This window comes from Salvelinus namaycush, chromosome 41, assembly GCF_016432855.1.
Source record: "Salvelinus namaycush isolate Seneca chromosome 41, SaNama_1.0, whole genome shotgun sequence".
Taxonomy (NCBI): Eukaryota; Metazoa; Chordata; class Actinopteri; order Salmoniformes; family Salmonidae; genus Salvelinus; species Salvelinus namaycush.
In genome coordinates, this window is record NC_052347.1 from 80,491 (window position 1) to 104,121 (window position 23,631).

At 42.8% G+C, this 23,631-nt stretch overlaps 1 protein-coding gene and 1 long non-coding RNA gene across 2 annotated transcripts; one reads left to right on the forward strand and one right to left on the reverse strand.

Annotated features, from left to right (window-relative positions):
- Nucleotides 1-1,816: 1,816 nt before the first annotated feature.
- Nucleotides 1,817-21,137, reverse strand: LOC120034178 (pre-mRNA-splicing factor SYF1-like). Its single transcript, XM_038980642.1, has 19 exons — nucleotides 21,014-21,137; nucleotides 20,575-20,723; nucleotides 17,856-17,979; nucleotides 17,443-17,640; nucleotides 15,189-15,323; nucleotides 14,930-15,094; nucleotides 14,475-14,619; nucleotides 13,879-14,030; nucleotides 13,254-13,373; nucleotides 12,849-12,980; nucleotides 10,918-11,049; nucleotides 10,081-10,194; nucleotides 9,616-9,778; nucleotides 8,943-9,133; nucleotides 4,944-5,066; nucleotides 4,479-4,644; nucleotides 4,066-4,192; nucleotides 3,669-3,775; nucleotides 1,817-2,098 (listed from the first exon to the last, which is right to left on the reverse strand). The coding sequence occupies exons 1-19, from the start codon at nucleotides 21,047-21,049 to the stop codon at nucleotides 2,031-2,033; spliced, it is 2,547 nt and encodes an 848-aa protein (XP_038836570.1). The 5' UTR covers nucleotides 21,050-21,137; the 3' UTR covers nucleotides 1,817-2,030.
- Nucleotides 21,138-21,339: 202 nt separating this feature from the next.
- On the forward strand, nucleotides 21,340-23,406 carry LOC120034300. The gene is made up of 2 exons (XR_005474024.1): nucleotides 21,340-21,665; nucleotides 21,865-23,406. It is a non-coding gene; the product is annotated as an uncharacterized LOC120034300 (long non-coding RNA).
- The last annotated feature ends 225 nt before the right edge of the window (nucleotides 23,407-23,631 follow it).

The window sequence follows — 23,631 nt, forward strand, 5'->3', positions numbered from 1 at the left end:
AAAACTAGTGCCAAAACACATTTTTTTACAATTTTGTTCTATTGAACATGCCATCGTAATTTAAACATTTTAACTTTATGAAGCGTGCCTTGTGCAAAACACAAAGTTTTTACGATTTTGTTCTATTGAACATGCCATCGTAATTTAAACATTTTAACTTTATGAAGCGTGCCTTGGTCCTCATGTTTAGAAGGAAATGGAGCATTTACATTGTTTTTAGAATAAGGAGCATTTAAATTTTATTCACAAATCTCATTTTTATTCACTGATCTAGTGCAGACTTGACAATTTATGAATGTAGAGCAAAACACTTACAGTCGACAACATAAAGTGGCAACAAAAAGTATGTGAACCCTTTGGAATTACTTGGATTTCGGCATAAATTGGTCATCAAATTTGATCTGATCTTCATCTAAGTCACAATAATAGACAAACAGTGTGCTTAAACTAATAACACACAAATTATTGTATTTTTGTTGTCTATATTGAATACATCATTTAAAACATTCACAGTGTAGGTTGGAAAAAGTATGAACCCCTAGGCTAATGACTTCTCAAAAAGCTATTGCAGTCAAGGGTCAGCTAACCTGGAGCCCAATCAATGAGACGAGATTGGAGATGTTGGTTAGAGCTGCCTTGCCCTATAAAAAACTCAAAGTTTACTATTCACAAGAAGCATTGCCTGATGTGAACCATGCCTCGAACAAAAGAGATCTCAGAAGACCTAAGATTAAGAATTGTTGACTTGTATAAAGCTGGAAAGGGTTACAAAAGTATCTCTAAAAGCCTTGACGTTCATCAGTCCACGGCAAGACAAATTGTCTATAAATGGTGAAAGTTCAGCACTGTTGCTACTCTCCTTAGGGGTGGCCGTCCTGCAAAGATGACTGCAATAGCACAGCGCAGAATGCTCAATGAGGTTAAGAAGAATCCTAATGTCAGCTAAAGACTAACAAAAATCTCTGGAACATGCTAACATCTGACGAGTCAACGATACATAAAACACTAAACAAGAATGGTGTTCATGGAAGGAATCACGGAAGCAGCCACAGCTGTCCAAAAAAAAACATTCATGCACGTCTGAAGTTTACAAAAGTGCACCAGGACGGTCCACAGCGCTACTGGCAAAATATTTTGTGGACAGATGAAACTACAGTTGAGTTGTTTGGAAGGAACACAAAACACTATGTGCGGAGAAAAAAGGCACAGCACTCCAACATCAAAACCTCATCCTAACTGTAAAATATGGTGGAGGGAGTATCATGGTTTGGGCTGCTTTGCTGCCTCAGGGAATGCACAGCTTGCTATCAGACAGAAAAATGAATTCCCAAGTTTATCAAGACATTTTGCAGAAGAATGTTGGGCTATCTGTCCGCCAATTGAAGCTCAACAGAAGTTGGGTGATGAAACAGGACAACGACCCAAAACACAGAAGTAAATGACTTCAACAGAAGAAAATATGCCTTCTGGAGTGGCCCAGTCAGAGTCCTGACCTCAACCCGATTGAGATGCTGTGGCATGACCTCAAGAGAGCAGTTCACACCCGGAAGTATATTGCTTAACTGAAACAGTTTTGTAAAGAGGAATGGTCCAAAATTCCTCCTGACCGTTGTGCAGGTCTGATCCGCAACTACAAAACATTTGGTTGAGGTTATTGCTGCCAAAGGAGGGTCAACCAGTTATTAAATCCAAGGGTTCACATACTTTTTCCACCCTGCACTGTGAATGTTTATGTGGTGTGTTCAATAGACATGAAAACGTATAATTGTTTGTGTGTTATTAGTTTAAGCAGACTGTGTTTGTCTGTTGTTCTGACCTAGATGACCAATTTATGCAGAAACCCAGGTATTTCCAAAGGGTTCACATACTTTTTCTTGCTACTGTAGAAAAGATCAACGACAAAGTTCACATTCCATACAATCTAATTTCATCATACATTTTACAGGGGTTGAAAAGGCTCCATTCGTAGACCATGGAGCTCGTCTGTGATGCCATGTCTGTGGGACAGATACCATCCCAACATTCTGTATTCAATCGTCTCCTTCTTTCAGCCCTCCAAAGACAGCAGTGGGGACACTCTTCTGTTCCAGCTGCACCTCTGGAGACAAACATAATCAAAGCACACATTTACATAAATACCATGGCAGTGTCTCAAATGGCACCCTATCCTCTATATAGTGCACTACCTTTGACCAGTTCAAAAGTAGTGGACTATATAGGGGATAGGGTGCCATTTGGAACATTGACACCACTCTCAAAGTAAACAGGTCACATGCTTGTTGCAGCCATCACGCTGTGCTGCAAGGCATCTCTCGCTCTTGCTCTCTCAAAGTATGTGGACACCTGCTCATCAAACATCTCATTCCAAAATGTCATTCCAAAATCAAAAACATTTGGGATGAATTGGAACCTAATCAGCCAACATCCATACCCGCAGCAATGTTCCAACATCTAGTGGGGCGCCTTCCCAGAAGAGTGGAGGCTGTAATAGCGACAAAGGGGGGCTTCGTCGCTATTACAGCCTCCACTCTTCTGGGAAGGCGCCCCACTAGATGTTGGAACATTGCTGCGGGCACTGATGTTGGGCGATTAGGTTCCAATTCACCCAAAGGTGTTTGATGGGGTTGAGGTCAGGGCTCCATCCTGATCTCGACAAACCATTTCTGTATGGACCTCGCTTTGTGCACGGGGGCATTGTCATGCTGAAACAGGAAAGAGCCTTCCCCAAACTGTTGCCACAAAGTTGGAAGCACAGAATCGTTTAGAATGTCATTGCATGCTGGAGCGTTAAGATTTCCCTTCATTGGAACTAAGAGGCCTTGCCCAAACCATAAAAAACAGCCCCAGACCATTAATCCTCCTCCACCACAAAACTTTACAGTTAGCACTATGCATTCGAGCAGGTAGCGTTCTCCTGGCATCCGCCAAACCCAGATTGTGAAGCGTGATTCATCACTCCAAAGAACACTGCTCCGGAGTTCAATGTCGGCGAGCTTTATACCACTCCAGCCGATGTTTGGCATTGCGCATGGGGATCTTAGGCTTGTGTGCGCCTGCTTGGCCATGGAAACCCATTTCATGACGCTCCCAACAACAGTTCTTGTGCTGACTTTGATCCAGAGGCAGTTTAGAACTCAGTAGTGAGTGTTGCAACCGAGGACAGATGTGTGGCCTACCTCTTCACGGCTGAGGCGTTTTGCTCCTAGATGATTTCACTTCACAATAACAGCACTTAGTTGACCGGGGCAGCTCTAGCAGGCCAGAAATTTTACAAACTGACTTGTTGGAAAGGTGGCATCCTATGACGGTGCCACGTTGAAAGTCACTGAGCTTTTCAGCAAGGCCATTCTACTGCCAATATTTGAGATTGCATGGCTGTATCCTCCATTTTTTACACCTATCAGCAACAGGTGTGGCTGAAATAGCCGAATACACTAATTTGAAGGGGTGTTTATATATTTATTAATATTTTTTATTATTAGGGGTGTCAAGAAAAACAGCTGGAACATATTCAATCAAGTGAAACTCTCAAAACATTGTAGATAGAAATGTAATGTATAGAGTTGTCATGCTTCTATATTATATGACAATAATTTTCTGTAATCTACACAGTCCACTGTAGCATTGCTCCCTCTTGAACAGCGCCCCCTGGTGATGTTGTAACTCACCCTCTGGGCCCTGGTCTTCATCATCACCATCCTCATCATCAATATCAATCTCATCAGGGTTGGCTTGTTTAGCCAGTTCAGCCAGCTCACTGCGAGATGTGTCACTCCTAAACAAACAGATTCACAATGACACAGAGTGGTTAAGACCAGTATTGAACCATTTCTGCATTGTTGTATTTATATTAAATGACTGGCCACTTACTGGGCCCGTATCCACACAGCATCTCAAAATAGGAGTGCTGATCTAGAATCTGTCCATATTATCTTATTCATTATAATTTAAAATCTTAGATCAGCACTAATATTCTGAGACGCTTTGTGGATACGGGCCCTGGTCTGCAGTTGGGTTTTCAGAGGTCAATGGAAAGGATGCTAAATGGGTGGGTGGATGACAGACCTGACGAAGAGGATCTTCTCTTTGAGTTTGGGTTTGTCCTGTTCAGCCTCGGCGGCCAGCTGTTGGGCCTGCTGCTCCAACAGCTTCATATCATCCAGCCCCAGCTGGCCCGGGGCAAGGTCTGAGACTGCACAGACATAGAATAACAAAGTTAGATACAGAGGTACACCCTAACCCTGATTTAGCCCCAACACTAACCAAGCCCCATCTGGCCTATGTTTTTCATGAAAAACATTTACAGCTGTAAGCATGACACTTCAAAATCATGTTAAAAAATCAACATGGAAGATGAATCAATTAATCAACCTCTTATAGGAAAAACATGTCATGCTTGATTACAAGATTGTGTCATCATTAGAGACCGAAGGTGTGGGTGCGTATATGTTTGTATGCGTGTGTGTGTGCATTCTTACTGGTGGCGTTGGTGGTGGCCTTCATCATCTGTGAGGACATGAAGTTGACCTGTGTGTTGTACGTGGCCTGGACGCTGCGCTTGATCCTCAGCATCTCCCGGATAGTGTCTTCGTTCCCGTGGCGGATCTCAAACTCCTTCCACGTCTGCCAGAACGTGGCCGTCATCTGAAGCAAACACAGGAAGTAAAACTTTTTATCGCTACTGTGCACAAACCTGTGTTTCCACAAATTGAGGAAAGGACTGAAATTAAATACGCTTGCCGAGTGATTGTTAATGTCACAATTTGTGGCTACAACCATCAAACTAGTAGTAGTGGTGGCACATTAATGTTATAAACGTATCACTCTATTTATTGTTATCACATCAATTGAGGGAATTTATCGCAATACAGATTTTCGTTCATATTGCTCAGCTCTAGTGTGCACTAATGAAGAGGACCCTGGGTCAGAGTGTGAGAGCTCACCCTTGGGTCACAGATCTGAGAGCAGTAGGAGTATATGGCTCTGCCCCGGTCGATCTCGCCCAGTTTGCTCTCCATGTCAGCGAAGCGCAGGCACATGTCCCTGGAGTGTTCGTCTGGAAGCACCTGGAAGAAAACAACATATGATATTATATATTGGAATATATTAGTTGCATAACCATATACACCATCACAATAAATAAAAATCACATGATTAATTTAGGGGTGTCTAACTCATTTTGCCATGGGGGCTGCATTCGTTCTTCAACGAGGTCCGGAGGGCCGAAACAGAAAATGTGTTATCTTTCTTCGCCGTCAGAATTAGCAAAACATTTTCCAATATCCATCTTTTATATATATGTTGATTTATGTTGATTTATTTAACACTTTTGGTTACTACATGATTCCATGTGTTATTTCATAGTTTTGATGTCTTCACTATTATTCTACAATGTAGAAAATAGTACAAATAAAGATCCTGGAATGAGCAGGCGTGTCCAAACTTTGGACTTGTACTATATGTATGTATGTATGTATGTATGTATGTATGTATGTATGTATGTAATGTATGTATGTATGTATGTATACAGTCGGAAGTTTACATACACCTTAGCCAAATACATTTAAACTCAGTTTTTCACAATTCCTGACATTTAATCCTAGTAAAAATTCCCTGTCTTAGGTCAGTTAGGATCACCACTTTATTTTAATAATGTGAAATGTCAGAATAATAGTAGAGAGAATGATTTATTTCAGCTTTTATTTCTTTCATCACATTCCCAGTGGGCCAGAAGTTTACGTATTTGGTAGCATTGCCTTTAAATGATTTAACTTGGGTCAAGCGTTTAAGGTAGCCTTCCACAATAAGTTAGGTGAATTTCGGCCCATTCCTCCTGACAGAGCTGGTGTAACTGAGTCAGGTTTGTAGGCCTCCTTGCTCGCACACGCTTTTTCAGTTCTGCCCACAAATCTTCTATAGGATTGAGGTCAGGGCTTTGTGCTAGCCACTCCAATACCTTGACTTATTTGTCCTTAAGCCATTAAGTCACAACTTTGGAAGTATGCTTGGGGTCATTGTTCATCATTTGGAAGACCCATTTGCGATCAAGCTTTAACTTCCTGACTGATGTCGTGAGATGTTGCTTCAATATATCCACATAATTGTCCTCCCTCATGATGCCATCTATTTTGTGAAGTGCACCAGTCCCTTCTGCAGCAAAGCACCCCCACAACATGATGCTGCCACCCCGTCCTTCACGGTTGGGATGGTGTTCTTCGGCTTGCAAGCATCCCCTTTTTCCTCCAAACATAACGATGGTCATTATGGCCAAACAGTTCTATTTTTGTTTCATCAGACCAGAGGACATTTCTCTAAAAAGTACAATCTTTGTCCCCATCTGCAGTTGCAAACCGTAGTCTGGCTTATTTATGGCGGTTTGGAGCAGTGGCTTCCTCCTTGCTGAGCGGCCTTTCAGGTTATGTCGATATAGGACTCGTTTTACTGTGGATATACAGTGGGGAGAACAAGTATTGGATAACCTGCAAAATCGGCAGTGTTTCCTACTTACAAAGCATGTAGAGGTCTGTAATTTGTATCATAGGTACACTTCAACTGCGAGAGACGGAATCTAAAACAAAAATCCAGAAAATCACATTGTATGATTTTTAAGTAATTCATTTGCATTTTATTGCATGACATAAGTATTTGATACATCAGAAAAGCAGAACTTAATATTTGGTACAGAAACCTTTGGTTTGCAATTACAGAGATCATACGTTTCCTGTAGTTCTTGACCAGGTTTGCACACACTGCAGCAGGGATTTTGGCCCACTCCTCCATACAGACCTTCTCCAGATCCTTCAGGTTTCGGGGCTGTCGCCGGGCAATATGGACTTTCAGCTCCCTCCAAAGATTTTCTATTGGGTTCAGGTCTGGAGACTGGCTAGGCCACTCCAGGACCTTGAGATGCTTCTTACGGAGCCACTCCTTAGTTGCCCTGGCTGTGTGTTTCGGGTCGTTGTCATGCTGGAAGACCCAGCCACGACCCATCTTCAATGCTCTTACTGAGGGAAGGAGGTTGTTGGCCAAGATCTCGCGATACATGGCCCCATCCATCCTCCCCTCAATACGGTGCAGTCGTCCTGTCCCCTTTGCAGAAAAGCATCCCCAAAGAATGATGTTTCCACCTCCATGCTTCACGGTTGGGATGGTGTTCTTGGGGTTGTACTCATCCTTCTTCTTCCTCCAAACACGGCGAGTGGAGTTTAGACCAAAAAGCTCTATTTTTGTCTCATCAGACCACATGACCTTCTCCCATTCCTCCAAGGGATCATGCAGATGGTCATTGGCAAACTTCAGACGGGCCTGGACATGCGCTGGCTTGAGCAGGGGGACCTTGCGTGCGCTGCAGGATTTTAATCCATGACGGCGTAGTGTGTTACTAATGGTTTTCTTTGAGACTGTGGTCCCAGCTCTCTTCAGGTCATTGACCAGGTCCTGCCGTGTAGTTCTGGGCTGATCCCTCACCTTCCTCATGATCATTGATGCCCCACAAGGTGAGATCTTGCATGGAGCCCCAGACCGAGGGTGATTGACCGTCATCTTGAACTTCTTCCATTTACTAATAATTGCGCCAACAGTTATTGCCTTCTCACCAAGCTGCTTGCCTATTGTCCTGTAGCCCATCCCAGCCTTGTGCAGGTCTACAATTTTATCCCTGATGTCCTTACACAGCTCTCTGGTCTTGGCCATTGTGGAGAGGTTGGAGTCTGTTTGATTGAGTGTGTGGACAGGTGTCTTTTATACAGATAACGAGTTCAAACAGGTGCAGTTAATACAGGTAATGAGTGGAGAACAGGAGGGCTTCTTAAAGAAAAACTAACAGGTCTGTGAGAGCCGGAATTCTTACTGGTTGGTAGGTGATCAAATACTTATGTCATGCAATAAAATGCAAATTAATTACTTAAAAATCATACAATGTGATTTTCTGGATTTTTGTTTTAGATTCAGTCTCTCACAGTTGAAGTGTGCTTATGATAAAAGTTACAGACCTCTACATGCTTTGTAAGTAGGAAAACCTGCAAAATCGGCAGTGTATCAAATACTTGTTCTCCCCACTGTAGATACTTTTGTACCCGTTTCCTCCAGCATTTTCACAAGGTCCTTTGCTGTTGTTCTGGGATTGATTTTCACTTTTCGCACCAAAGTAGGAGACAGAACGTGTCTCCTTCCTCAGCGGTATGATGGCTGCGTGGTCCCATGGTGTTTATACTTGCGTACTATTGTTTGTACAGATGAACATGGTACCGTCAGGCGTTTGGAAATTGCTCCCAAGGATGAACCAGACTTGTGGAGGTCTACAATTTTTTTTCTGAGGTCTTGGCTGATTTCTTTTGATTTTTCCATTATGTCAAGCAAAGAGGCACTGAGTTTGAAGGTAAGCCTTGAAATACATCCACAGGTACACCTCCAATTGACTCAAATGATGTCAATTAGCCTATCAGAAGCTTCTAAAGCCGTGACATAATTTTCTGGAATTTTCCTAGCTGTTTAAAGGCACAGTCAACTTAATGTATGTAAAGTTCTGACCCACTGGAATTGTGATACAGTGAATTATAAGTGAAATAATCTGTCTGTAAACAATTGTTGGAAAAATTACTTGTGTCATGCACAAAGTAGATGTCCGACTTGCCAAAACTATAGTTTGTTTTAACAAGAATTTTGTGGAGTGGTTGAAAAACGAGTTTTAATGACTCCAACCTAAGTGTATGTAATCTTCCGACTTCAACTGTGTATGCATGTGTGTGTATGCATACACAGTATATATATATATATATATATATATATATATATATATATACACACATACATATTTATATATATATTTTTTTTACTCAAACCACCCACGGGCCGGATTGGACGCCCCTTGCGGGCCACTGATTTAGCTTATTGAGATGCACCTGTGTCTGTGTGCATAACAAAATGAGCCACTACACTTTTACCTCGATGGCTTTCTGGTAGATCGCTCTGGTGTAGGTGACGCCGTAGATCTCTGCAGCCCTCTTGATGTAGATGTTGAACATGTGATGCCTCTCCGTGTTGTCCACCGCCTGCGTGGCTCTCTCATACACTGCCATGGCGTGACGCGCCAACCCAAACTCCTCCTCCAGTTTGGCGTACAGCAGGTAGATGGCTGTCAATCACAACAGAAAATAGTTAACGTTTCACTCGTCATTCCTGTAGCTGGGGGGATAGTACCACATATATAAGGCCATTATTACAAATAGAACCCAGCAGCAAACTGATTATAAAAACTGACTGAGGCTGAAAGATACTTGAACACCCTTTTCATGCCAACCGGAACCGTACTGAGCTGGCTCGGTCATGGTCTTTTAACATCTGTCATTCCCAGCACGGTTCCTGCAACTGTAGTGGATGCGTAACCAGGCCAGCCAGCACAGTACAGCTTGGCTTCGTAGTGTGAAACGGATTGTATTTTCCTTGGTGCTTCTCAGTACCTAAAAAGCAACTGTGATGATGATGACTTCATTGAATCAGTCAGGAAAAAAAAAAATCATCGTACAGCATGTCAGCTTAGACAGACATGCCATACGTCACAAACATGCATTAGACATAAAGACATACAGAAGTCACGTAGACAACAATGTCCCTTACTCTTGGCGAACTTGGCTGGACAGCCATCCAGCGCCTGCTCAAACAGGTCCCGGGCCCTCTCCAGCTTCTTGCCCCCGTAGCGGTCGATGAACTTGGTGAGGTAGGTGTTCCAGATGTCATAGACGTTGGGCCACCTGAAGAGGGCGATGCCGCGCTCATACGCCTGCAGAGAGCGCATGGAGACCATCAGCAACAGGGATTTACAACTGATCAAAATGCTGTAGTTTTAAGGGTGAAGGCATGGTTAGGGTCGTGTTCAGTAGGGAACTCGGCCCTGAACATGACCCAGTTGTAAAGTAACAGTTTGAATGCAGTATGAGTTAGAGTTTATATGCTAGGCTGTGAAATGTTAGACTGGTCCCAGTTCAGGCATCGTGACAATGACCATAAGAGTTGTCAAGACAGCACAACAGAACTGGGACCAGGCTAGTGAGATGTGTGCCTAGGGCAGGTGGTTGGTGTCACCTTGAAGCTCTCCTCAAAGTAGTTGTGCTCCTCCAGGAACATGGCGTAGTTGATGATTATCTGGGGCGTGGCTATGCGCAGGTCAATGATGCGGTCGTACACCGCTTTGGTGGACTGACGGGGAGAAACGACCAAGACAAAAGGTAGGGTTGTTAGTTACATCGTATGGTCGTTACATGCATTGTTGTTACATGTTTGGTCCCTAAAACTGGGTCATCACTATGCACAAGATGCAATTTTCAGTTTCTCCTATTCTAACAAGATTTCATCTGAGAGAAGAAGAGCTCACGGAATACATAAACCGTATAAACCTAAACAATGTTAATCAATCCAATCCAGAAACCCTAATGAAGGATTTTTGGGCTCCCGAGTGGCGCAGCGTTCTAAGGCACTGCATCTCAGTGCAAGAGGCGTCCCTATAGTCCCTGGTTCGGATCCAGGCTGTATCACATCTGGCCATGATTGGGCGGCGCACAATTGGCCCAACGTCGTCCGGGTTTGGCCAGGGTAGGCCGTCATTGTAAATAAGAATTTGTTCTTAACTGACCTGCCAAGTTAAATAAATGTTACATATTTTGTTTTTAAATGAAAGCTTCTTGCAGCCAAAACGTTAGTTGACTATTGTTAGGCTGCGTATACACAGGCAGCTCAATTCTGATCTTTTGACCCATAAGATCAGATATTTTGCCAATAATGGGGCAAAAGATCCGATTTGGCTGCCTGTGTAAACGCAGCCTTAGATGTGTTGCATCAAAGCTACCTTCTTTTCCTTTCTAAATCAGTGCAATTGAAATACAACGAAGACAGACACCGTAGAGGGAAACATGAAGAAAGTACCTGGAAGGTTCCCATACTCTCCTCCAGGTCAGCCAGCATGGACCAGACCTTCAGAGACTTATACACTCTGTTCTGCACGGGCTCTGACACGTCAAAGTACTCCGCCTTCTTGGACGGGATGGCAGTTGCTTTCTACACATTTGGAAAGAGAGAAAGACAAGGGATATTTGCACAGACATGCATCCAGTATTTATTCATCCCCCCTGTAACTATTCCCCAGGTCGTTGCTGTAAATGAGAATGTGTTCTCAGTCAACTTACCTGGTAAAATAAAAAAATTACATCTATAGAAAGAATATTTGAAACTATGAGAAGAGCAGTCTGCATCATAGAATTTGAGATTAGATGAGGGTATTCATTTATTGAAGTTATTAAATAGATACATTAAAAAAACAAGTACAGGTCAGCCGCCCACACAGCAATGTGTAGCAGTTTAACTTTTTAGGGATAGGGGGCAGCATTTTCACTTTGGATGAATAGCGTGCCCAAATTGAACTGCCTCCTACTCTGTCCCAGATGCTAATATATGGATATTATTATTACTATTGGATAGAAAACACTCTGAAGTTTCTAAAACTGTTTGAATTATGTCTGTAACAGAACTCATATGGCAGGCAAACTTCCAAACAGGAAGTGGAAATTCTGAGGCTGGTCGATATTCAACTCATCGCCTATTGAAATCCCAGTAAGATATGGATCTGTTTGCACTTCCTACGCCTTCCACTAGATGTCAACAGTCTGTAGAATGTTGAATGAAGCTTATACTGTGTTGTGGGGCCGGATGAGAGGGGAATGAGTCAGTGGTCTGGCAGATTGCCAGTTCCTGGTCACGCGCATTCCAAATGATATCGTCTTGCTTTCCATTACTTCTAGACACAAAGAAATTCTCCGGTTGGAACGTTATTGGATATATATGATAACATCCTGAAGATTGATTCTCTACTTAGTTTGACCAGTTTATTCGACCTGTTATATAACTTTTTGAAGTTTTTGTCCGAGTTCGCCTGGACCTGCGCGAGCGTTTGGATATGTTTACTAAACGTGCTAGCAAAAGTAGCTACTTGGACATAAATACCGGACATTATCGAACATAACAATTTATTGTGGAACTAGGATTCCTGGGAGTGCATTCTGATGAAGATCATCAAAAGGTAAGGGAATATTTATGATGTAATTTCGTATTTCTGTTGACTCCAACATGGCGGAGAAATGTTGTTTATATCTGAGCGCCGTCTCAGATTATTGCATGGTGTGCTTTTTCCGTAAAGTTTTTTTGAAATCTGACACAGCGGTTGCATTAAGAACAAGTGTATCTTTAATTCTATGTAAAACATGTATCTTTCATCAAAGTTTATGATGAGTATTTCCCGTTATTTGATGTGGCTCTCTGCAATTTCTCCGGATATTTTGGAGGCATTTCCGAACATGTAAACTGAGATTTTTGGATATAAATATGCACATTATCGAACAAAACATACATGTATTGTGTAACATGTCCTATGAGTGTCATCTCATGAAGATCATCAAAGGATAGTGATTAATTTTATCTCCATTTCTGCTTTTTGTGACTCCTATCTTTGGCTGGGAAAATGGCTGTGTGTTTTTTGCCTCAAATGTTGTGTTTTCGCTGTAAAACATTTTTTAAAATCGGACACGGTGGGTAGATTAACAAGATGTTTATCTTTCATTTGCTGTATTGGACTTGTTAATGTGTGAAAGTTACATATTTCAAAAAAATATTTTTGAATTTCCCGCGCTGCCTTTTCAGCGGAATGTTGTCAGGGGTTCCGCTAGCGGAACGTGTGGCCTAGAAAGGTTAAACGCATAAGAAATAATTCAGGATGACAGAAAAGTAAAAACAAAATGTACGTGTCTTTGGAGTGTGTGACAGATAGTGGGTCAGTATTTGTTGTGCCTGTGTCTCCGTCTCACCCTCAGTATACGTAGCGCCTGTTCGTAGTTCTCATGGCGTAGCTCCATCTCTCCGTATTCACACCACACGCCAGCCAGGTCATCAACCTGCTTGTAGTTCACCTTGGTGGCTTTCTCAAAGATGGTCCGCGCCTGATGGTGGGGAAAAGTGGAAAAATAACATTTAAAATAATAATTAAAACTTAACTTCCTCTTGGGTTGAAGGAGTAAATCTATGTTGTTTTTACCCTAAGTAGGGAGAAGACTTGATTGAGCTTGCAGTGGAACCAATGGAATAGTCCCAAATGTGCCAATTCTACCCATATGGCACTCCAGGCAGGCTCAAATGAACACTTGAAGGATTTGAAAGATTTAAAATACGATTTCAACCCACGTGTGATGGGGAAACCTTAGTTTGAGACTCACGTCGTCTAGCTGCTCGTTCTCCTCGTAGAACTTGGCGAAGGAGACCCAGAGAGAGCTGGGTTTCCCTGTAGCCTTCATAGGGTCCACAGTCTGAACTGCCTCTGTGTAGGTGTTGATGATCTGAAAAATGGGTTAAGACACACATTCTATACACTGTACATGTATGTGAGGAAGAGCATGCAAGGTACCTATTGCCAGCTAGAAAGACTAAGAAACCATGTTAAATCTCTAAACATGTATTAATTGCTACTCTCTACCAATAACACAGATGTAAACTAGCTCGGATTTTTCTCAAACCCTTTTCACATTATAATTCCAACCTGAACAGTACTGCGCTGGCTCGGATATTTTCATTTCACATCACAGTTCCCGCTACAACAGTGGATGCGGAACCAGGCCAGGGCAGTACACCTCAGTTCAGTAGAATAAAATGGGTATTAGAGACAGTGCCAAAGAGATGGCACAGTAAGACTAGGGCTAAGAACTCAGGGCCTGTATCCACAAAGGGTCTCAGAGTAGGAGTGCTGATCTAGGATCTGGTCCCATCTGTTCATATAATCATATTCAGGCTAAACTGATCCTGGATCAGCACTTCTACTACGTGCCCACTTCTGGTTTCTGCTACCTGTCGTGGTTTCCCCTCGTACAGTTTGACCCTCTTATGCCACTCGTGGACGTTGTGGGGATTCTGTCTCAGCAGCACACTGTTCAGCAGTAGGGGCCTGCGAGCGATCAGCTGCTCAAAGCGAGCCAGACGCAGCTCCAGGTCTATGTCCTCTGAGAGGGAAAGGGAACACGAGTTGAGCATAACGACAACGGCAAACCATTCACTTGCGGCTGTGATTTCCCCCCCCTTATAATATTTATTTACACAGGTTATTCTCGTTGAGATCAAATCTATATTTGTGCGAGATCGTGATACTCTACAATCCAGACACACTGGGTGCATCTCAATACTCTAAAATGGCTGGCTTCCCAAGACTACTCTCTTCAGTTACATTTATGTTGAAGGAACTAGCGCACAAGCATTTCTGTAAACTTTGTACGTGACAAATAACATTTGATTTAATTGGATTTTTTTTACTCAAAGTTGCAACCAGGATTGGGAAAACAGTAACATTGATACCTAGGTCAGGAATCGATTTCCCTTAATAGAGCTATTTGAGATCTGAGCAGGAGACAAGGAGAGTAAGACACTTTAGACTATTGAGATGCACCCACCTTCTTCATCTTTCCCCAACTCGGAGGTAGTCTCCATCTTGGCAGCGATCATGCTCTCCTCAAACTGGGCATAGCTGTCGAACACCTGGGTGAAATCTCTCACCGTCACCACCGTCAAGATGGCCTCCTCATACACATCACGAGCCTGGTGGGCCACAACACACAAGAATTCAAATTAGTCTGTGATAATATTTATTAACACTTTACTTGCACTACATAACAATGTTGTAAAGCTTCATAACATGCATGATAGCTAATCAAAACGTGTCAAATATATATTATGACAATGTTATGGTGGTGAGTTACCCTATAATCCTACATCATATCTAATGACCCTGATGCATGACGACAAAGTCAAAAGTGGACTATAAAGATGACATTGTCTATAGGGCTCTGGTCAAAAGTAGTGCACTACAAAGGGAATAGGGTGCCATTTGGGATGCATCTACCCAGACCTTTTCAAAATGTCCACTGCGGATGTAGTAGTCAGCCAGGGAGCACCAGAGTTTGCCTAGCTGGTCTGTGAAGCGAGTGAGGCCTCCACGGATGATGGCCCCAACATTCAGAGAGTTCACCTTGTCTGGGTTCTGAGAGATCAGGTCACACAGCTCATGCCATAGCTGTTAGATATTAACCAAACAACATGGGGATAACGTTAGATATCAACCACACAACAACATGGGGATAAGGAGGATGAGCCAGACGTGGTCTTACCTGGTAGTTAGACTTTCCCTCCTTGGACACAAAGCTCTCATCGTTGACAACGGCTGCCAGACGCACCGCTGCTTCATCCAGCTTGCCGCAGGAACGCAGGTAATCTATGTACTCCTCTGCATTCTCTGGGGACAGCTGCAGAGAAAGAGGGGGAGAGAGTCAAATCCAGGGGGCTGTTGCAGAAATAACTTTGTCATTTTGAGAAATATAGACTTTTGGCACTTGACAACCAATATATAAATGTAGCTTTCTTTATCAACCATGTATCTAATAATTCTGGAATACGGGCCTCCCGGGTGGCGCAGTGGTCTAAGGCACTGCAACGCAGTGCTAGCTGTGCCACCAGAGATTCTGGGTTCAAGTCCAGGCTCTGTCGCAGCCGTCCGCAACCGGGAGGCCCATGGAGCGGCGCACAATTGGCCCAGCGTCGTCCGGGTTAGGGAGGGTTTGGCCGGCAGGGATATCCTTGTTTCATCGCGCACTAGCGACTCATGTGTCGGGCCGGGCACAGTGCACGCTGACCAGGTCGCCAGGTGTACGGTGTTTCCTCCGACACAATGGTGCGGCTGGCTTCTGGGTTGGATGGGCATTGTGTCAAGAAGCAGTGCGGCTTGGTTGGGTTGTGTTTCGGAGGACGCATGGCTCTCGACCTTCGCCTCTCCCGAGTCCGTACGGGAGTTGCAGTGATGAGACAAGACTAACTACTACCAATTGAATACCATGAAATTTGGTAGAAAAAAGGGGTAAAAAGAATATATATAAAAAAATATATAATTCTGGAATACCACACTGCTGCTTGTGTGGAAGACTAGAAAACATATTAAGCAGAGAAAATCTTTTGAACGCATGTACATTGTCCTGTCCATTCCTTCAAATAATTACAAGAGCTAAATAAATATCTAGGGTTATCAGGGTAATGCATACAGGTAATTCCAATATGAACCCTAGGAAATCAGAGGTGTCTTGACCCAAATATTCAGAAAATGTTTCAGATTTCTAATTGATATATGATTTGGAGATAACACACACAAAGCTACCATTGCTGCAATGTTATCACACGTTAGGCAACTCTAGGGACAGGGCCAGTAAGTAAGCTTTGTCCAAGCCAGAACAGCACACTCTAGGTACAAAATCACAGAAAAATCAACAACAACAAAAAATCACAGCCCCAGATGGTACCGACAGATCAAATTTGGGGGTCTGACTTATGGACTATAAGGTTGAATAGTTAACTATAAAACCAACAAGGACTAACTTCTAGTGAACTGGATTGCATCAAACCTGGCTGTATGAAAAGAAGCTGAGAACTCTGGAATCAAAAAAAGGTTAGGCCGACCAATACAGGTTACTCAGAGAGGTATCAGAACCCAGGTGAAGGATGAAAACTACTGCATGTCTGATGGTGTCTCTGAGCTGCGGTCTGTCTGTGGCACAGGGCGACACCCCAATGACTGAACATGAGGTGGAATGCGCTGCAGAACTATAGAACTCATACTACATGTTGACCCTGATTACAGAATTCGGAGTCATGGAGGAGAAACCGCAAACCACAGTGGAAAAACTGCAAACCACGATGGAAAATCTAGGAGCCAAAGGTGCTCTTCTCCGCTGTCCTGAGAGAGACTGGAGAAATAGGGCCCTTCAGCCAGGAACTAACCTGACCTACAGCAAGGTCATCCCTAACATTGACAATGCCTACCACCCTGACACAGGAGAGTTAACAGCCCCTGTAAGCGGGGTTTACTACTTCAGCTTCTTTCTTTCATGCTGGCGGATCTGAAGACTCCCACACATCCCTGTTCAAGAATGAAGGGTGTATGCCTATTACATCTGATCACAAGTCTAGTACTGATACAGCAGATAACGGGGGTAATGCAGTCACTCTACAGCTGGAGGTGGGAGATCAGGTCTACATACGCCTAAGGGCCAATGCACACGTGTGGGCTTCTCACACTTCCTTTAATCGTTTTCTGCTCACACATTTATTGGTAGCACTGTCATCTATTCCAGGCCTACCTTCTATGTTAAGTGATATCTTGTAGGTTTCTGGTGTGACGTGTGGTTAGTGTTGTTATAATCTCATAACCAAGACAAAATCTTATCACCATTGTTGAAAATAAATAGTGTATTAATGTGAATTCTGATTTGTTTTTATTTATTTTTTAATCCTGTGACTATCTTCCATAAGGTGAGGCTTCAGCTTTGGTTGTAGTTCAATCACAGAGGAGCAAATCTTCTAGAAATGTCCTCTTACCTTGAGGTACCTGCGGTAGACACGGATGGCGGTCTCAGGCAGTGGCAGGTTCCGGGCAAAGCGGAGGTACAGGGGCCAGATGCGAGGGTGCTGAGTGACGGGAAGGGCTCGGAGCGCTCGGTCAAATGTACGTCTGCTCCTGGTGATCTTACACTGAGACACCAGGAACTGGCAGTAGTCCAGCCATATCCTCGGCATCTAGGACAGCCACGGGAAGAACAAGTTATGTGGGATACTATTCCTACAATCTCAGACGACAAAATCTACTTCCAAGTAAAAAAAATACTCTCACACATAAATGTACTCTGTGATAGTCTGTACCAATGAATGGACAATGATATTCCTTAGAGTTTGTGTGAGTATTTTCTCTTAACAGGGGATGGACGGACAACGGGACATAAGCATATGCCTACCTTGTGCATGAAAACCAGTGCTCTTTCATGGCAGTTGTTGATCTCCTCGTAGGCTGGCTCCATGATGCACTTCCCTTTGACCTGTTTCCGTCTCTCTCTCAGGTAGTTGTACCATAACTTGTAACTGCAAGGTCACGTATGAACAATCCATGAACACACAGTCATGACATTTAGCAATGCCTAAAACCCTAGCCCAGACACCGGTATGGTATTCAATAACAACCATTCTATGATTTTCAAATAAGCCTAGATTTTGGGCCGATTTTCCAGAGACTGATTGACAAATGTTTTTAGTCCAGGACTAGGTCTAAGATTTGTCTAAACATCAGACTGTTACCATGGTTACTCCATGGATGTCAGTCTGAAAGAAGTTGCTGTAAAGACACAGTCAGTCTGAAAGAAGTTGCTGTAAAGACACAAACCAGAATGTTGAATACAATGATATTTTAACATACTTTACCGGTTGTCCATGCTGTTGGTTATTTTGGTGGTAGGAAGTGGAGATAGGGTAACCACAGGAAAGTGATGTTTACCTCACTTTTTGCAGGGCCAGAAGGTTCTGTCGCTTGCATTTGCCATCTCCTGACGCATTTCACGCGATGCACAATATATAAACAATAGCCGAATGTAACCGAATGTTGTCGACCAAAGCGCGTTCCCTCGCAGTCAGCTGGAAGTGCTTGTGAAATTTGCCAGCTCTTTGCGTGGAACAACATTTGGTCTGTGCTTCGGTTAAACTCGGCCATTGTTGACATATTGTGTAAGTTGCGTGCAAATTGTGTCAGCATTGAAAATACAAAACAGAATTACAAACCGACATACAGACCAGCGTACTGAAAGTCGGGTTAATAACACTACTCTGTGAATATTTTGTCTCAGAGTAACTCCTACTTTAAGACAAAATTATCAGACAACAGGTCAAGCAGGTTCAAATTAAGTTTATTCAACAGTCTGACTTGTGATGGGACTGGTCACAAAAAGTGAGCCTACATGTTAGTGACGAGAAAGAGGAGTCTTCCACTCTCGGATTCGTTGAAAGGCTAGTTTAAGATGTGTCCTGGAAATCGGCCCTACAGTTGAAGTCGGAAGTTTACATACACTTAGGTTGGAGTCATTAAAACTCGTTTTTCAACCACTCCACAAATTTCTTGTTAACAAACTAAAGTTTTGGCAAGTCGGACATCTACTTTGTGCATGACACAAGTCATTTTTCCAACAATTGTTTACAGACAGATTATTTCACTTATAATTCACTGTATCACAATTTCTGTGGGTCAGAAGTTACATACACTAAGTTGACTGTGCCTTTAAACAGCTAGGAAAGTTCTGAAAAAAATGTCATGGCTTTAGAAGCTTCTGATAGGCTAATTGACATCAGTTGAGTCAATTGGAGGTGTACCTGTGGATGTATTTCAAGGCCTACTTTCGAACTCAGTGCCTCTTTGCTTGACATCATGGGAAAATCAAAAGAAATCAGCCAAGACCTCAGGGAAAAATTGTAGACCTCCACAAGCCTGGTTCATCCTTGGGAGCAATTTCCAAATGCCTGAAGGTACCACGTTCATCTGTACAAACAATAGTACGCAAGTATAAACACCATAGAACCACGCAGCCGTCATACCGCACAGGATGGAGACGTGTTGTGTCTCCTAGAGATGAACGTACTTGGTGCAAGCGGAAGGCGGAAGGAAAAAGCGGAAGGCTTGCAAGCCGAAGAACACCATCCCAATAATGAAGCACGGGGGTGGCAGCATCATAATGTGGGGGTGCTTTGCTGCAGACGGGACTGGTGCACTTCATAAAATAGATGGCTTCATGAGGATGGAAAATTGTGGATATATTGAAGCAACATCTCAAGACATCAGTCAGGAAGTTAAAGTTTGGTCGCAAATGGGTCTTCCAAATGGACTTTGACCCCAAGCATACTTCCAAAGTTGTGGCAAAATGGCTCAAGGACAACAAAGTCAAGGTATTGGAGTGGCCATCACAAAGCCCTGACCTCAATCCTATAGAAAATGTAATGGCAGAACTGAAACAGCGTGTGCGAGCAAGGAGGCCTACAAACCTGACTCAGTTACACCAGCTCTGTCAGGAGGAATGGACCAAAATTCACCTAACTTATTGTGGGAAGCTTGTGGAAGGCTACCCGAAACATTTGACCCAAGTTAAATCATTTAAAAAGCAATGCTACCAAATACTAATTGAGTGCATGTAAACTTCTGACCCACTGGGAATGTGATGAAAGAAATAAAAGCTTAAATAAATCATTCTCTCTACTATTTGTTATGACATTTCACATTCTTAAAATAAAGTGATCTAACTGACCTAAGACAGGGAATTTTTACTATAATTAAGTGTCAGGAATTGTGAAAAACTTAGTTTAAATGTATTTGGCTAAGGTGTATGTAAACTTCTGACTTCCAAGTGTATATGTGCAACAGTAACTGTCTGTGAAAATGTTACTACAAACATTAGTCTGGGACACTACATACAGTATTTTCCATGAACCTTTAGCAGTGTATTCCTATTCTGGCCCTGGGGGCCAAGGGGGGTGTATTTTGGGGCAAAAACAAAACTATGCATGGCACCCCTTTGGGTCCAAGGACCAGGATTGGGAAACACTGCATCCATCTAGATTTTTTTTATTTTTACCTTTATTTAACTAGGCAAGTCAGTTAAGAACAAATTCTTATTTTAGATGCAGAAAGGTTGCCTCTACCTGCCAGGTAGCTCTTTCAGAGCTCGTTCATATATCATGTTGAGGATGGACATTGTGCCATTTTGTTTGAACTCGATGTAACGCATCCAGCACTTGACCGAGTACGGATTCCTGATGATCTCCTCCTCATAAGGCAAGTCATCTTCCTCCTGAAAAATACCATCACCAACCCAGCAAAACGGTCATCAGGAAGCCTTCTCTCCTTCGAACGTTGGACACTTTTTTCTCCTTCGAAAAACGCTGCACTATTCTCAAAACTAGTGCAACGTTGCTCGAAGAATAGAAAGGGCTAAAATATGCTGTAAATTCACACACAGTAGACTGAACAGTTTGCCGGGGCATTCAAATCGACACAGTCGAGGTCGAGGAGGCCGCATAAATATTACAGCATGCTGAGAGAATTCCACAAGAAAATATCAATATTCATGAAATAACTTACAAATATGACGTCCGGTTTCCCATTTAGAGACGGCATTTTTTATTTTAAGACCAAAATAAACGCCCGTAGTGTCTAAAGTTCCCAAAAATCTATGTATTGTTACTAAACTTCCTGACTTCTCCAACGTGTTCAGAACGTAGAATATATCCCGCCCCATGTGGAAATATTATTGGGTAGTACAACGGTCACTCAACAGACTATCCAATCATTAGTCACGAAGAAAACAGCATATTATTAGCACTCCAGCCCAGCAGGTGGCGACAGTGGAAAATCTGATATGCTCGTGCATGGCCAAAACTAAAGGTGAAAGGTTATCAAAATGTCGACAAACATAAACCCCCTAGCCAGGCGCGTAGGCTACTTGGATTATTTAAAATGGCTAAAGTACAGTTGTTGAGAATGTTTCTCAACCAGCGTTTAACAGCAGCTGCTGATGAGATATTTGGGGCTGTTGAGAAAACGATAGCAGAGTACCTGGAAGAAGTGTACAAAAAAAAAAAATTGGAATGTATGTACTTGTAAGTCGCGCTGGATAAGAGCGTCTGCTAAATGACTTAAATGTAAGTGTATCGTTCAAAAGAGGAGAACGGCCGTCTACAGAGGCAGCTTGATATCGTTCTCAAACCACCAGAGATACAATTACATGGGACAGGTTTGTCATTAGCTATTACATTTTTTCCTGTTGACATCAATATTATGCGACATTGGCCATCTTTTTTTTATTACATTTGAGCACGATACACATCATGTCTTGCTGAAAGACACATTTTGTATTATGTTGCATACATGGAACTGTAATTATGGTCTCATGTCAGCTTTTACTTTTTTGTTCAATCCTTTCTCCTCTCCAGACCTTCAGCAGCTCTCTCTCACTGTCTTCGAAGAGGAGGTTCGCCCTGAGCAGCAACACTGTGAGCAGGAGTGGAGCCCCAGTCTGGGGCAAGAAGACCCAGAGCCCACACAGATTAAAGAGGAACAACAGGCGCAACACAGGACCAGTCAGGAGGAAAAGTTTCATAATTAGCTCTGACTGTGTGAAAAGTGACTATGATCAGGAAGTGGACTTATGTCAGCCCTCACATCTTTACCAAACCCAAAGTGAGGAATATGGACAGGGAGCCTCTCTACCTACCACCTCATCGGAACAGATCAAAGCTGAACCTGATGGAGAGGGCTACAGAGTATTAGAACTAACGAGTGACTCTCAGCCCCTCTCTGCAGTAAATCCAGACTGTTCTCCAATCCCAAGTGAATACAGGGAAGGTGTCAAAGAAGAGGAAACAGAACATTGGATTAGGTTTAAGCCACTCAAATCAAAGAAAGCACAGAAAATAACAAGCCAAAGCTACGGTATCTGGAAAAAAGGAAGGAAATCCACAGTCATATCCCATTTGAGCCCACACAGTCAAAGCCTTACTCCCTGTTGGTGTGGTGTGTGTGGAAATAAATGTTACTCTGTAACATACACGAGAACACACATGGTATAGACCTAGATTGCCTTTGTGGTGTCTGTGGAAAACACTTTGAGTCCAAAGAAATTCTTCTAGACCATCTCCAAACTCACATGAAAAATATTTTTTTGTCACTTATGTGGTCAATGTTTCAACTGGACTAGTAATCTGAAAAGACATATGATGATTCACACAGGGGAAAGACCCCATTGTTGCAGTGACTGTGGCAAAGGCTTCAGGTCGAGTGATTGTCTGACAAAGCATAGGAGGATTCACACAGAGGACAAACCGTTTCCTTGCCCGGTTTGCCATCGTGGTTTTAACAGACGAGATAACCTGAAAGTGCATATGAGAGTTCACACAGGGGAGAGACCGTATATGTGTTCTGAATGCTATAAATGTTTTGCCACGTTAGCTTCGCTGAATAAGCACCAGACAATGCACAATGAGGAACGACCGTATGTGTGCACTGATTGCAGTACACACTTGAATCCCAAAGAAGGCACATGAAGGAGAATACAACATGACAATGCCTTGTATGGGTTATGGTATCAGATAGAAGATTGAGGCGCATTCTAACCAACATTGGACAGGAGAACAGCCCTACAAGACAAATGCATTGCATTATGGAATCAGCACAGTAGTATCCATTACCCATTACTTAGTTTACCAACCGCAAATAGCAGACAGAGGTTGTTTATGTGCATGTGTTTCTATAAAGGGTCGCATTCTGTATCTTGTTGACAGCCAAGCGCATTTATTTTTTATAAATCCACAGTGGGACGCATTTAATTGGCTGGGATGCTGGATCCGGCCTAACCCAAATCCAGGCCTACGTAAACCCAACCACAGAAGTGATCTAATGTTGACCTGTTATGATGGGAATGAAAATTATCTTCTCAACATTCTGAATAAAGTTTGTATTTTTGGTCTCAATTTCAACTAGTGATTCAATTGTGTGCTTTTCTCCATTCCCATTGGTGAGTGAGAGACTTCCATGGCACGTTTGGTCTTTGACTGTGATGCTGCAGACTGAACCAAAGCTATTATCTGCAATGTTCTGAACATTTCACGACTGAATACACAGTAGGACATTCTTCAAAAAGGACTCGACATGGATTCAAAATTCAATGAGAAGCAATATAATTTCAACCAATCATGTATTTT

Excerpts from the sequence above, each read along its gene's own strand:
- LOC120034178 (XM_038980642.1), bottom strand. The coding sequence starts at position 21,049 with ATGCCGTCTCTAAATGGGAAACCGGACGTCATATTT. Across the intron at positions 14,620-14,929 it reads GCAGTGGACATTTTGAAAAG|GCTCGTGATGTGTATGAGGA; the intron begins GTCTGGGTAGAT and ends GTGGCCCACCAG. Across the intron at positions 5,067-8,942 it reads TCTACCAGAAAGCCATCGAG|GTGCTTCCAGACGAACACTC; the intron begins GTAAAAGTGTAG and ends GTTTTCTTCCAG.